Below are 15,651 nucleotides of genomic sequence, written 5' to 3'. Positions count from 1 at the left end.
CTAACACAACTTCTCCCCTTTCTGGTAGTCTTGTGCTTTCTCGTCCCTCTCCTCTCTCCTCCTATCACTTCCTGCAGGTTTTCTGGCTCTGGAGCTGTGGAGTCTGGATCTGTGGTTGCGGGTCACCTGCTGCCCCCGTGTTCCTGCTCGACACCCTCTGCTGCAACGACTATTGTTGCTAGTCTTATTGTTATTATTGTTATTATAATCATTAACATTACGATGGTTACCATTAACACTATTATAAATATCTGTACTATTTTTCATTTAGTCTATAGCAACATCATCTTTACTGTCTGTACCTCTGTGTGTATATTGTGTAGGCTGCCTCTCTCTCTCTCTCTCTCTCTCTCTCTCTCTCACCCCAACCGGTCGAGGCAGATGGCCGCCCACCCTGAGCCATGGTTCTGCTCGAGGTTTCTGCCTCTTAAAGGAAGTTTTTCCTTGCCTCTGTCTCCTAGTGCTTTCTCTTGGTGGGAACTGTTGGGCTTCTGTAAATATCATCATAGAGTACAGTCTAGACCTGCTCTTTTATGAAAAGCGCTGTGAGATAACTGTTGTTGTGATTTGGCGCTATATAAATAAAATTGAATTGAATTGAATAGAAATACAAAAAAAGAAAAGTTGGTTATAACAATCAGCTTCTTATTCTCATCAATTAGACCTTTATTTTGTTTTTATTATGTTGTTTTGTGAGCACATTTCTTAACATCTACTTTCACGTTGTAGTTAGTAGTTTATTGAACAGCCACCTTTTCATTACTCTCCACTATGAGCCTTTTTATGACCACCTCTCCCCATTCCAACCTTTGTCAAACCACACACCCAGCGTCCCATCTTTCATCACCGAGGCTCAACAGAGTCGCTCACACCCCGATCAACAGTGCAAACAATGCACATTTTACACAATGGAGTGTAAGTAGAGCTCACCTCCTACCCCTCATGGTTTCCTGCCAGTGTTGCATGACTTTCTCTGCTCTGTGGCACAATGACAGCAGTGTTGAAGGGTGCCAATCCTTCACTTTCCCCTTGGTATCTGCCAGCAGTAATCCACCTCTGCAGGCCCTACCAGTTTGTTTTTTGACATGACCCTAATCAGAGTTCGTTTCCAGCTCAACTCACCTGTCAAAGCAGTCATTTATCAGGTTTTTCAGGAGTGTCAAGTGTGTAGAAAGCACAGTATACTTAAGTTTCATTCCAAGATTAAGTAACTGATATCTGAAGAGTGACACTTTCAAAAGACTTTTTGTTGTGTTATTGGCTCCTGTTCAGGGATCTTACATAACGAGAGACGTGGGGCAGTTTTGTTGTGCACAACATTAAGTAGCACAGCTACAAATGTCCACATTCCTGCTCTTTAATATTTTATGGGCACAAATGCTCAGAGCACAGTGCAGTAGTAGAATCATGATCGTACAAATAACTTTATTATAATATTATCTAGTTCTAAAGTAACTATTTGACACTAAAACATGTTAAGGGACAAATATATCGCCATGATATAAAAACTCCAAAAGTACTTTGATGCACAGGTACCTCTTATACCACAGTGATCCTTGTTCCCCAAATGACCATTATTTACATTTTATATTCTGTTACACGCATTTGTGGAAAACACAAAAATAGTTCAGTGCTACACAATACTGGTTAGAAATATAAACAATCAACAGTGGAATCGTAATTTAATATAAAATAGCTGCTATTTAGTTGTGTAATGACAACAACTACAAATTATATATAATATATAATTATATATATATATAAAATAGAATTAGTTGCATATCACATCTGGTTGTTAAACGGATGATACCTGATGTTCACTAAATTATGTTTTTTAACTGTTCTCCACCTGCAGTTTTGTAACAGCTTGAGCTACTGATAGTTTCACAGACTGACATAATGTTAGCTGCCTCACCAGAAACTTGTGACAGAATCTAAGTCAAATTTCCGCAGCTAATTTTGATATAATGTTCAGACGACACTTACTTTAAGTCATTTTTATCCTTCATAGTTTGTCTAGTTTTAGTTCATGGCAACTAAAAATGTTTTATTTGACAAAAAGTCATTACATCTTAGTAAACTTCAGGTGAAATGCATTCTCTCTTTAAAGGGGCTACACGTAGTGTTCAGCGGCCTCCAGTGGTGCGGTTTCAGATTGCAACCTCCTTCCAAGGTATGTTCTTGTCCACAAGCTCGAACTGATGAGCGATCAGAGTCTGACTCACCGGAGACCGCTTCACACAGCATCCTGGAAACTCAGGTCTACTCCCACTTCAACATAGCAGTAATATTTCTATCAGCTTGACATTGAACTAATTATGACATTACGTCACATTTATTCATGTAGCTTCAGGAATTGAACCCGGGTCTCTCATACCAAAGGCATGTGTTTCATCTGCGCCATCAGCACCCCCAATAATCCGTGCTCGTTGCTTCATAATGTTACACTGACTGCATTTAGCCGACATGAGACGTCGGTGTTAGCTCGCCTGTCTGCTTTTTAATAAGTATTTGTGTATCTGTCAGCGGAGGCTCAGCTGTTTCAGCACAGCTACATGTATTGGATGATAATGAAAACGCTTAGTGAACTAGAATAAATGTTATGAGATTGTTGCCACAATTTATAACAGGTAGACCGCAGTAAGCAACGTTGCTGTAGTGAATGGTTCTTCTACTGTGTTGCTGTCCTTCAGCGTTACGTTGCATTATTGTATATCATGTGGACTGCGTAAATTACAGCAACTGAGAAGGTGGAGAAGCTGTGTACCTGAGTGTAAAACCACAAAATATCTTAATTGAACTTTATGAAGCAAACAGCGACAGTTTCTTGGTGCTTGTTGTTTCTGTGTGTTAGTGGAATCTCTCTGGAAAACGCATGCAGAAAATCCAGGCCGATTCTTTAACATAAAACGCAGAATAGTGGCTGTTCCAAGCAACAGAGGAAGCAGGTGTGTGGTTCATTTTTATGTGAGGTGGCGACCCATTCACAAACAGGCAGGAAAAAAGTGATTTCATTAAGAAGCTACATGTAGTCTATTTAACTCTTTGAAGTTGTACTGGAATGGCTTGCTGCTTATCTTAATTCCTTGCCTTGTTGTTAAATATGTGCCATACAAATTAACTTGCCTTCTAACCCGCAGGCTGTTGAATCTTCTCCAACGTCAATATTCGGACACATCAAAGATTTGACAGAAGAGAACAAGCTGCATAACTGCAAACAATTGCATGGGAAATCAGTAATTAGGTTTGATATGAAGGGAGTGGCATAAATATATCCGCACAGAGGCTGTATGATTGACAGACTTGCGTCTTGCTTGCTTTACTCTCACATATCTTAATCAAGATATCCGAATCGTCTCTTCCAAAAGTCTGTTGATGCAACCTTTTCGTTGTTTCATTGTTTTTCCTGTTGTTTAGGTATCAATAAAACTTCTGGCCATTTGTAAGGCTGATGTGGTGCCCGAACAATAATGCTGCGATGATGTGCTGAGAAGAAATCCGCTTGACACTGTTCTTGATCATAAAGGTTTATTAAATCAAAGAGTTCAGCATCAATTACAAGCTCTGCAGCAGCTTAAAGAGAGACCCAGCCCGATGACCACTGTCTCTCTGTACATCAAACACAGCTTATATAGGACATGTTTAGTATCTGTTAGGTACCATAGCAGGGTTTGAGTCTGCAAATAAAGCTCAAACCCATAGAAGGGTACAGTGCTATTCTGAGGTAACAAAACAAGGGGTCAGAGGTCAAATTCTATAGAAGGGTTAAGTCCCTACATAACCACCAATCACTGCTCTCCCCTTAGGAGGTCACTGACCCTCTGTCCTGCTGCTATATTGCTATTTTGAACTGTTATGAGTCAAATGCATAAATATTGGATACTACACTGAACTTGCCCGTATTGCTAAAAATAACAAGTAATATATCACATGGATAATTTATGAAAAATATTTGACGCAGCTTCAGATGTGATGGCTGGATAACGCTGATCTTATTGGTTCCTGTTTCAGCTTGAGAGTAGATTGATTCTTAGTCATGCAGACCACAATCACCTGAAAGATGAATGCCTTTTTGCCAATGTGTTGCCTGTTCTGCTTCGTGATGGTGATTTTGCAATGCCTGATGAAGACCTGTTAGCTCGAAACGTTGCTCATCTAAAGTTAATTGCAGCTGTTTTTACAGTGTGCAGATATTTAGTTTGCTTTGTGACCCAGCACCTGCAGATGTTTTTTGTGTGTGCGTACCCTGCACGCTTTTTGACTAAAACCATCAAAATCAGAGCGGTGTGGTTGTGCTTCAGCTCCAGTCTTGAATGGCTGCTGTTTGTTTTACAAACCACCAGGTGTCACTGTAAAGCAGAAGCTTTGAAACTTTTTTTGTGGCACAAATGGAAAGAAAGCTCCACAAGGCTTCATCCGGACATCACTGCCATGAAAGAAACAAGAATGACAGACAAAAAGTGTTTCTGACTGAACTTATTTGATGTTGAGTCCATTCTTTCGTTAATGGAGATGAAGTCACCTTGGAAAAACATGTTAGTAACCCTGGAAAACAACTCTGGTTCATTTAAATGATTTTGTTAACTTCCTATAGTTTGTTGGACAGACAGATTTTAACTAGCTCAACTCATTTCCATCCAGGCTGACTTCACCTGCTTGTACTTCGAGTATTTCCATTTTATGCAGCTTTCTACTTCCACTCCACCACACCTCAGAGGGTAATACTGTACTTTTTACTGCACTCCATGAGTCTGACAGCTTTAGTTACTTTACAAATTACTGTATTTGATCGCCTTCCTGTCAAGTGAAAACCCACGTATCTCAGGTGTTAGTGATAACTTGCAGGATGAACAGGATATAAAGGAGTTAAAACATCTGCAGCAGTAAAATCCAACATCCACATGAATGCAGCAGGAATATTAATCCAGAAACATCAGAGAAACTCTGACAGGAATATTTTACTTGACTGCTTTTACTTCAGTAAGGTTTTGAGTGCAGGACTTTTACTTGCAGTGTAGTGATTCAGAATACTTCTTCCCCCATATTGTACATACTGGTTCATAACATGGTGAAGACATGGAGATGCAGATGTAATTGAATAGAAGTTTTCCACCTGCTGATTACTGCAGATGGTGTTTATTGTAATGGTTTGTCATACTGTGATGCGGGTGGAAATGTTTTGTCCCTGTGAAGATTTATAACTGATGTTACACAACAACTGCCATAAAAATATTAACAATATATTTACTTTTGTTGCCTTCATTTTATGTCCTGACTGAAAAAGACTTCTGTTCTCGTAGATAAAAATCATTCCATCTGATGTGTGAGTGTGAAATAAAAGCACATGAACCACAGAAACAATGTCAGACTTCATTTTTATTGAAGAACCTCAGAGAGACTCAGTTCACAGCATCTGATTGGTCGGAGGTGTTTCCTGTTTTATTTGCTGCTGCTGGTCACCACATTTCCAGAGCTGTCCACTTCCTGCACTATGGTGATGACCTTTGTCGTCTTGGTGGTGGTGGAGGTGCTGCAGAAACACGGGACGGAAAATAATTGATTCAGTTAATTTCTCTTTTTCTGTCTAAAGAGACTTGAAAAGATTTTTAAAAATGCAATGTGTCAAATTGTGATTTCTAATCAGCAAATGTTAGCATGCTAACACGCTAAATTAAGATTGTGAACATGGTAAACATTATACCTTTTAAGCTTCAGCATGTTAGCATGCTGCTGTTAGCATTTAGCTCTCAGAGCTGCTAGCATGGCTACAGACTCTGTTCCATCCCTTTCCCTCTTTTTCTGGTTTTCTGGTCTGAGTTTCCAGAAAAGAGTCAAAAAGTAATCACCAAGTAGAAGTGATGAACTTTGGTTAAAGATGGTTGTGAGTCTTTGTCCTCAAGTACTTGTTCAACATGTTTTTAAAGAGTTAACGGCTGTGAAAACTGTTTCCTCCACTCACCTGTTAGTTTCTCCGTCCAGCAGCCTCCTGTACTCGGCGATCTCCATCTCCAGCCTGGTCTTGATGTCCAGCAGCATCTGGTACTCCTGGGACTGCCTCTCCAGCTCGGCCTTCAGGTGCGTCAGCTGATCCTCCAGCATGGTGACCTGGTTCTGGTAACCCGTCAGCTGCATGGCGTACCTGAGTCTCATTCAGGGTGGCCTCTAACGACGCTTTCTGCAGGAGAGAGGAGCTGGATCAGTTTTATTGCCTCACAAAGACACTGGACATAAAAGATGTGATGAGACGTGATGTTCACCATGCTGAACTGGGACTGCAGCTCGATCTCCAGGCTCTGCAGCGTTCGTTTGACCTCTGTGATCTCGGATTTGGACGACTGGAGGGTTTCTGTGCTGATAGCGACTTCTTTGTGAAGGTCTTCTGTCTGTGGAGGAAACAGCACGTTAGTAACATGTTGACCTGATGATGGCGCTAGATGGAAAGTCTGAGGATCACCAAAGTTATTACAGTTCATCCTGAGGGGAGCATGAAGGTCTGAACCACATTTCATCACAATGTTTCAGTCTGAACTACAGGGGTGGACGGACAGACGTGAGTCCAAGAGTCTCTAGCGTGGCTAAAATCAGGTCCTTACCTTTGCATTGAACCACGCCTCCAGTTCTTTGCGGCTTTTGGCAACAGTGGCTTCGTAGTGCTTCCTGACCTCCTCTATGACCTTATTGAGGTCCTCTGCTGGAGCTGCATCCACCTCCACGTTCACCTGACCGCCCATCTGAGCTCGCATCGCCAGCAGCTCCTACAAGGTGACAGTGTTTAAAGTCATTTAGCCATTTTATTTACCTCAAAACTCTTTTAGACCTGAAAGCCCACTGACCTCCTGGTGGTTCTTCTTGAGGAAGATCAGCTCCTCCGTCATACTCTCCACCTGTATCTCCAGGTTAGCCCGGCTCAGAGTCATCTGGTCCAAGACCTTCCTCAGGCCACAAATGTCGGCCTCCACTGACTGACGCATGATCAGCTCGTTCTCAAACCTGACAAAAATGACAGTGAGTTCAGAAAACTCACCTGAATGTTGACATGACTGGGAAGAACGAGATCACAAAAAGAAAAAAATCTTGAACTGTATTATTTCTTGTTTTGCTCTTGACGAACAAATCGATGTTCGTTCAAAAAAAGTCTCACACTCACTTGACTTTGAAGTCGTCGGTGGCTAAGTTGGCGTTGTCGATGGCGAGGACACGGGCGGCATTTCCACGAGTAGCGGACTGGATCTGAGCAGGAAGGAAGAGAGAAACTGTGTGAACAATTGGCAGTTTGACTAAAAGGCTTCAATAGATTCAGTCAGCTGTTTTAAATATGTGGAGCAAGTGAACACAGTCAGTGTCTGCATGGAGCTCTGTGGCCACCAGGTGGCTCAAAAATGTGGCGAAAGTTACACAAGAAATGTTACTTTACTTACGTAACTGAACTGACATATGTAATGCAGTTATTTTACCCCAAACCATGATCTTTTCCTGAACCTAAACAAATTGCTGAGTTTCACAACATTAACAACGTGCCGTTTCAAAAGGGAGATGTTAAAAAGTACATTTATTTTGAAAGTCTAACCAGATATTACAATGCTTTTCTACGCGATGCAAGGGTAGTCATAGCGCTAAAAGGCAACACCAAGAGGTCTTCACGTTGTGTTGTTTAACTGTAACCCAGTTTTTTAAAAGATTTTACAAAAAGACATGACCTACTGATGTCACCTCTAACCCTGGTCAAATAATTTATTGGTCGAACATGTTGAGGTGTGCCTGCAAACACATGCTACCTTAGAGGCTAAATTCAGGGTAAAGTGGCCCACTAGAATCTGCTCTTTTCTGCACAAACTGCAGATTTTCCGTCTTCCTGTTCTCACCTGGTCCTGCAGGTCTTTGATCTGGACGTTGAAGCTGCTGTAGTTGTGAGCCTCCGGCGCAGCTTTGCTCTCCAGGAACTTTCTGATCTTCAGCTCCAGCTCGGCGTTGGCCTTCTCCAGGCTGCGCACCTTCTCCAGGTAGGTGGCCAGGCGGGTGTTGAGGTTCTGCATGGTGGCCTTCTCGCTGACAGAGACGTCCATGGCGTCGCTCAGCTTGAAGGCACCGCCAGCACTGGAGGAGGAAGATGAGAAGGAGGCCTTGGAGATTCGGACTCCAGATCCTCCAGCTCCTCCATACACGCTTCCGGCCCTCATGCTCCCCAGGCAGGAGGAGGACATGGAGGGGGCCATCATGACGGAGCTCCTCACGGGGGAGGACATGTAGCTGCTGCGGCTGGAGAAGGAGGTCATGGCTGAGGGTTGGCTGGTCGTCGGCTCTGAGCAGAGAGTGAAGAGCTGCTGGGAAGGTGCCTGCTTTTATGCCTCAAAATGAGGTTGGGGGGGCGGTGTGGTAGGTCAGGTTGGGATGCCAAACATGCTGGGCGGTTTCACATCATGGGCCTGGAAAGCAAACAGGTCTGAGCTGCAGGTGGGCTCCAGCAGGTCGGGTGGGTTTAAGCATCTGTGATCTTAGGGGCGCGACAGGTCTTTGTACCTGGTGGTCTGGTCCTGTCAGTCCTCTGCTGCTACTTCAGCTGGATAAATTATTTAATCATGGTTTAAAGCTGTGACATCAGAATGACAAAAAGGCCTGGCAGTGCAGGAGCCATAATTTAAGGACATAAATGTGAAATTACTATAGAATATGTGACTTTTAAGTTTTAACAATACTTCTACTTTTTTTTCTGTATTGATCCAATGAATATTAGCAGTATAACAAAGTTGTAAAGTAAAATATGATTTGAAATGTATCTAATTATTTTTCAGGTCTAACCAGAACCAGTTCACAGCCGTCAATTAATCAAGAAATTATCAGTTACAACAATAAATTTTCCCTCAGAGTAACTTTTATTCCTCTCCTCTTTAAGTGAAAGCAGCTCATTGATCAGCAGAATGTGAAACAGCATAAACAGTAAATAAGAAAGGACACAACTTAATGTAAGGAGGGGTCACGTCGTACAGGGCGGCGCTGTTCACACACACCCATCAAATTCTGCATAAGCCACAGTGGAGAAACAGGATTCTATTGGGAAGGGCCACAGCAACCTGTTAGGGGCCCCCGGGGTAAAACCTTTTTTACTCCCTGAAATACTGATAAAATATGCTTAAACATTCAGGTCTGCAACAGTCTGAGAAGGAAAACTCGCTTATTTTCCTACTGAGGCCAAAACATGTGATGAATTAGTTTGAAGGTGTTGGAAGCTAAAAAAAAAAGGAACTGACAATGTTGGTAGAATAAGGTCCAGTAATACGAACCCGTCTTCACTGTTTCTAATTTGTTTTAGTAATTTTGCAAAAAGCAACTGACAGCTGTGGAAGAAGAACTTAGATGTTTGCTGGAGTAAAAGTAGCAATACTATAGAGTAGAAATACAAGTATTAGCTTAGAAATATACTTAAAGTACTTGAAGTAGAAGTACTCATAATGGCCCATGTCAGAACAATATTCTATTACTGGATTATAATCACTGATGCATTAATGAGTTCATCAGATTACTGTCTTCTTTAATGTGTGAGGACTGAATGATTGAGAGCAGCTTAGTGATTCCGCTCTTGGCCAGTCAGGTTGTGGATAGTTAGTAGAAGATAATCTTGGTACATTTTAATTATCCTATTTGCAAAGAGAATTAGGTTTTAAAACATTGAGTGTTTGATTTGTAGTAACTATGTCACCAAAAGTGCATTATCTTTCAAAAAAAACATGTAATCTGACTTTCTGAAGTTCTAATGGTGTCACTTGTAATTGGACTGTCCAAAAAATATTCAAGTGGTAAAGTGCCGCTGCTAGTGCGGCTTACATTAATGTATAATTAGTCAACTTAGTGACATTATTAATATGGAAATCTAAAAAGGCCACTGGATGGCAGCAATAGATAAGAAATACACCATTAGAATGTTTTAGAAAGATGAGGTCATCTTAGAAGGAAGTGGAGACCATACCCAAAATAGGAGGAGACTGAGGGCTGTAAAATTCAATGTTGGCCAGCTTTCCTTCAGTTCTTCACACAAAGTTTAACACTGTTTATTTGGATCACTTTGAGCTATCAACTAGCTAACTACACAGATTTTTTAATCTTGTCAATCACCAACACGGCAAGGCAAAATAAACATTTTTTGCACTTACCAGTTGTTGTTTTGTTGGGATCCTTTTTGTGACGCCATTTTTTTTATGGAAATAAAGTAAACCAGGTTCAGGTGTGATGAAGACATTTCGGGGACTTAACATACATGTATCTCACAAAAGTGAATACACCCCTCACATGTTTGCAAATATCTGATTATATCTTTTCATGAAGAAATGACACTTTGCTACAGTGTAGTAGTAGTGAGTAGTGAGTGTACAGTGTAAATCTTCTGTCCCCTCAAAATAACACATCACACAGCCATTAATGTCTAAACCGCTGGCAACAAAAGTGAGGACACCCCTAAGAGAAAATGTCCAAATTAGGCCCAATAAGCCATTTTCCCTCCCCGGTGTCATGTGACTCGTACAAGGTCTCATGAGTGAGTAGAGTGTGTTAAATTTGGTGTTATCGCAGCGGAAGTTCAACATGGCACCTCATGGCAAAGAACTCTGAGGATCTGAAAAAAAGAATCGTTGCTCTACATAAAGATGGCCGAGACTATAAGAAGACTGCCAAGACCCTGTAACTGAGCTGCAGCATGGTGGCCAAGACCATACAGCGGTTCAACAGGATCTGTGGAGCTCCTCAAACAGAAGGTGGAGGAGCTCAAGGTCTCTAACATCCAGCAGCTCCATGATGTCGTGATGGAGTGGAAGAGGACTCCAGAGCCAACCTGTGAAGCTCTGCTGAACTCCAGGCCCAAGAGGGTTAAAGCAGCGCTGGAAAATAATGGTGGCCACACAAAATATTGACACTTTGGGCCCAATTTGGACATTTTCACTTAGGGGTGTCCTCACTTTAGTTGCCAGCGGTTTAGACATTAATGACGATTGATGATGATTAATGTGTGATGTGTAATTTTGAGGGGACAGCAAATTTACACTGTTATACAAGCTGCACACTCACTACTTTACACTGTAGCAAAGAGTCATTTCTTCAGTGTTGTCACATAAAAAGATATAATCAAATGTTTACAAAAATGTGAGGGGTGTACTCACTTTTGTGAGATACTGTAGCGTTGTTTAGATCTACAGAGAATCAAGTGTCCAAATAAGGTTATTGTTCACCCCTCCATACATGTGTGAGGAGTCTATTGGTTATTGGTTCAAATTAAGATGGGAGAGATAAAAAGAAACTGCCAGTCAGAATATTGTTGATGTTTCAGAATATGTTAAGGGTGTCCATAAAAGCTGGACCCAAAAGCACGACAGAGCCAGTTCACAGTTCACAATTCAAGGGAGTTTATTGAGGAATAAACAGTTCGCTGGGGGCGAGGGAGTTGATCCAGGTCCAGATAGGAAAAGCTGAGCAAGGTGGTTGGGCTGAAGTAGTGAGGGAGAAGCAGGTGAGGTTCTGTGAGAACAAGGGAGAATTAACAAAGATTAGTAGAAGTAAGGGAAAGTCACAAACACGGGTTCCCTGCGAGAGCAGGCCAAGGTGTGTACCACAGAAGATACGCAGACAATCTGCCAAATACTGGTGTGCTGGACAGGGTAGATAACAGGCGCTTGATTGGAAACGAGGTGCAGGTGTGTGGAGACACAGTGCAGGAGCCAGGGAGGAAAACCACGCCCACCTGCAAACTAAGCAACTCACAGGGGAAAACAGACAGACAGGCACAATAGGATGGGGAAACAACAGAGAACAAAAGGTAAACAGAGGAGAGAGACCAATGGATACAACAGAATATGGTTCATGTTTATAATAAGGTATGAAGGACCCCGCAACTGTTTTACTTTATCTTTTTTTTTTTATTCAATTTGGAATTGTATTTTTTCTATTTGTATATGTAGAAGGGTTCTTTTCTTGAATATGTTCCTATTGATGTGTGCTTCAGTGTTAGTTGATGAACAACAGTAGTAGGATATATTGGAATGCTCTGCACAGTTGTTACCACCAGGTAGCGTTGGTGAGTGAGAGGGAAGTGGTGGCAGTAGAAGGAGAGCTATTCTTCCTCTTTCTGTGTGTTGCTCCTCGTTTTCATGAGGAGCAACAGCAAGAGTACGGTTTGGCGTCAGGCAGCCGAGAACAACGTTAAAAGTTGTTGTATACTGCTTGATGCTCTGGAATACGGGAATAAAACACAGCTACAAGTTTGTACCTGTCTGTGTTTCACTATGCTTACCTGGATTACCCTAAAGTCACATTGTGTGTCATTCAAGCCACATGCAACACTTTAAACATAGAGCCAGTCAGTCTGTATGTAAGGAAACAAAACCTTGGGTCACCTAACAAATGGACAACAGAGCTGCCTTATCAAGACAGCTGCATTAGTCAATTGACCAAGCAGGCGGAGAGGAGAGACAGAGTCTGACCTAGAGTTTTGGAGAGTCACTTTTGGCTTCCTTTAGCTCAGCAACCCTATCATGACCAGGTGCCTGCACCACGAAGCAGGATCTGAGCTTGTCCAGGTAACTTCGGGGTTAACCCTGGGTTTTCAGCACCACGACGGTGGTTCACTTCTTACCGGGGTAGATCTCCATGGTAACTTATGCTCCGGAGCAGGTTCTGTTCCAGATAAGAGATCAACTCTGTGAGAACGCCGACTACTGACCAATCAGCTCTCTTGGAAAATGACCTCAGCATCTGTAGGAAAATCCCACAGACTGTTTTAGCCAACAGGCTGCTTTATGTTTGCAGCGGTGTTGTGGAGAAACTCTTGACTATAGCGATATAATCCTACAGACACTGATTAAAAGCCTCAGGCTATTGTTGCTATTGTTGAATAAGGCTGATATTTTCACACAGCTCCTAAGAACACTATAAATCATTGGAATATTCTAGACTACGGCTGTTTATTCACACTGTCTGTGATTTTCTCTCCCTGCATGTGTCAGCTGCAGACGTGTCGTATTTCTGTAGTGTTAAAGTTTAATCCTCGTTCGTAAAATATGACGCTCTGCTGACAGTAGACTTCAGAGGTTCATGTCTGTGACTGGTCATCTGCCTCTTTTATGTGAACGCGCTCCCGGCTGGATCGGGAAACCCTGGGTTGACTTACCGAGTTGATAACCAGCTTCGTGGTACCGCTTATCCCGACCGCGATTGTTAGGGTTAGTGAAGCCAGATAACGAAAACATATCCTGGCTATGTTGAACTCACTTCGTGGTGCAGGCCCCAGGGGAAACTTGTCATTGTACCCCTATATTCCTTCACAGGCAGAGCAGACCTCTGTGAAGGTTTTGCTAATCGTACCACCTCAGTCACACATTGTCAGATCTTTCATTATAGTGAAAAACTCCTTACCTTTGTCACAATCCTGTCCTGAGGTTGTCTGTTTTGATTTTGGTTGCTCTGTGTCTGGGTTTCAGTCCTGTCTGTCTGTGGTCTTGTATCCAGTCTTCTGCTTGTTCTGTGTGGTTGTTCTGATCTGTCCCGTTATCTCGATGTCTGCCTTAGTACTTGTTTAGTTCTGTTCCTGTCTCTCCTGTGTTAGTTCTGTACCATCGTGCTTGGGTTCTGTCTGTTTGTAGGTGTCAATTTATGTTCTCTGCCGGTTTCATTATTAATCTATCTGATCATTCTGCTCTAGTCTCTGTGTAGCCTTGTTTATTATTTTAGTCACCCGAAGTTACTTCATATCTGTCTTGTCTCGTATCTTAGTTCCTAGTCCTGTACCTTAGGTCTTAGTGTTTGAGTACTTCTTTGTTGTGTTGCCCATGTCTACTTCAGTATGTGTTCCTTGTTATTAGTGTATTTGCAATCTATCTGCTTGTGTCTGGATTAGTTTGTTATTTTTATTATTCTGATCTGTTACTACTTACTTGATATGGTCCATGTTTTGTGTTGATCATCTTGTGTTATGTCTGTTCCCCTCAGTAATCTGCCTGCCCGCCAGTCTCTCTGTTTTCCCTGCTGTCTCTCTGCCTGCCTCGTTAACCCTGATGCCAGTCACCTGTGTTGCTCCCGCTCTGCTCGTTAGTCCGTGTGTATAAATGTTTGGTGTTTCTGTTCATTCCCTGTCCGGTCATTGGAGCTTTTTATGACATCACAGATGGGTTTGATTATAACTTCACATTTTCTGTACATATCTTTTGTGAAACAATGACTTGGTGCCACCTATGATTTTTTTTTTTTCTCACTGTATAACGGGCCACTTCCTCACTTTTTGATGTAATGAGCTTGTATTCCAGAAGAAACCAGGTGCAAGCATGAGTGGAAAGTATATCAGTCTTTGCAGTGCAGAAGTGTGTAGAAAGTGCTTTACAAAGGCAATGATGGAAATAATACGAATGCAAACTCTTTGATGTGCATACATGGAGGCATTGCTAACATCAGCAAGAGCGTAGGACGATGCAGAAGGGAGCACATGTTCCTGGAAAGTCCCCACTGCGGGAAATCACCTGATAAAACATAGAAATGTGTTATATGTAGATCAGAACCAAAATCTCTTTTATTTCCAAATGTACACAGGAATATGACTTGGTGGCACAGCGCCATACAAAGTAGAAGGATACAATTCAATAAAAAGGAGATAAGAATATGTATACATCTTAGTGCCTGAATATATATACACTAATATTACTATATACTTCCCTGTGCAAAAAGTTCATTATAAGAAGTAGCACCCTCCCATACGCTGTGTGTGTGCAGCGTACATTAATGTATAATAAGTCAACTTAGCAACATTATTAAGGAAATCTAAAAAATGTTACATAAAGATGCAGATTTAATACATGTAAAAGGCCACTGGATGGCAGCAATAGATAAGAAATACACCAGTAGAATGTTTTAGAAAGATGAGATCATCTTAGAATGAGTTATAAACCAGGCCTGAAATAGTAGGAGGTTGTCCAAGATGGCGCTGAGCCTAGCTGCCTCTGTGTTTGGTGCTTTTTGTTTTGTTTTTTGTGTGTTAATTCAGTTTTTGGCTGTGATTCCCGGTGCTCTTTCAACAGGGAGGAGCTCATGAACATCAGGGGAACAACTCCAGCTGATTTTATTCCCACTGTTCTCTAGTCATAAGTGGAATATTGGACATTTTGGTGAAGAGCTCTCTCGCTGTCGTTGGCGCTGTGAAGCGACGCAGAAGAGGGTAACGAGCCGGGTGGCTTGTGCGTCTTCGCCCGCGGAGACTCCGCACACCGCTACCGGTAGTATTTCTCTCCAACGGTCGCTCACTGTGCAACAAACTGGACGAACTTCAGCTTCTGGTGGGGAAAACCAGAGACTTTTATTCATCTTCTGTTCTGTGCTTCACGGAGAGCTGATACCGGACTCTGCGCTGCAGCTGGCAGGCTTCCAACTTTAGAGAGCGGACCGCGACACAGAACTATCCGGCAAAGGAGGAGGTGTCTGTTTTCATATTAACAATGGCTGGTGTACCGACATGACAGTGATTCAGCAGCACTGTTCTCCTAATCTGATCTACCTGATTCCTGCTTTCAAGCAAAAATTAAAGATTTGTAAACCTGTAGAGAGGACATCAATGAAGTGGACCAGTGAAGCTGTTGAGGACCTCCAGGCATGTTTGGACTGCACTGACTGTGATGTTTCCAAGACTGC

At 42.2% G+C, this 15,651-nt stretch overlaps 1 protein-coding gene across 1 annotated transcript in view; it reads right to left on the bottom strand.

Annotated features, from left to right (window-relative positions):
• The window catches only part of LOC123962347 (keratin, type I cytoskeletal 13-like), a 10,046-nt gene extending 1,351 nt beyond the window's left edge, over nucleotides 1-8,695 (bottom strand). The window contains exons 1-5 of the mRNA XM_046038411.1: nucleotides 7,863-8,695; nucleotides 7,148-7,230; nucleotides 6,834-6,990; nucleotides 6,594-6,755; nucleotides 6,258-6,383 (exon numbers count right to left, since the gene is read on the bottom strand). Of these exons, the coding sequence (XP_045894367.1) occupies nucleotides 6,258-6,383; nucleotides 6,594-6,755; nucleotides 6,834-6,990; nucleotides 7,148-7,230; nucleotides 7,863-8,273 (939 nt within the window). The 5' untranslated portion in view covers nucleotides 8,274-8,695. The remainder of the gene's footprint in view (nucleotides 1-6,257; nucleotides 6,384-6,593; nucleotides 6,756-6,833; nucleotides 6,991-7,147; nucleotides 7,231-7,862) is intronic.
• Between the last annotated feature and the right edge of the window lie 6,956 nt (nucleotides 8,696-15,651).

The sequence above is a fragment of the Micropterus dolomieu genome, linkage group LG02 (genome assembly GCF_021292245.1).
Source record: "Micropterus dolomieu isolate WLL.071019.BEF.003 ecotype Adirondacks linkage group LG02, ASM2129224v1, whole genome shotgun sequence".
Lineage (NCBI taxonomy): Eukaryota > Metazoa > Chordata > Actinopteri > Centrarchiformes > Centrarchidae > Micropterus > Micropterus dolomieu.
The sequence above is the reverse complement of the archived record's forward strand: the minus strand, read 5'-3'. Positions and strand labels throughout refer to the sequence as shown.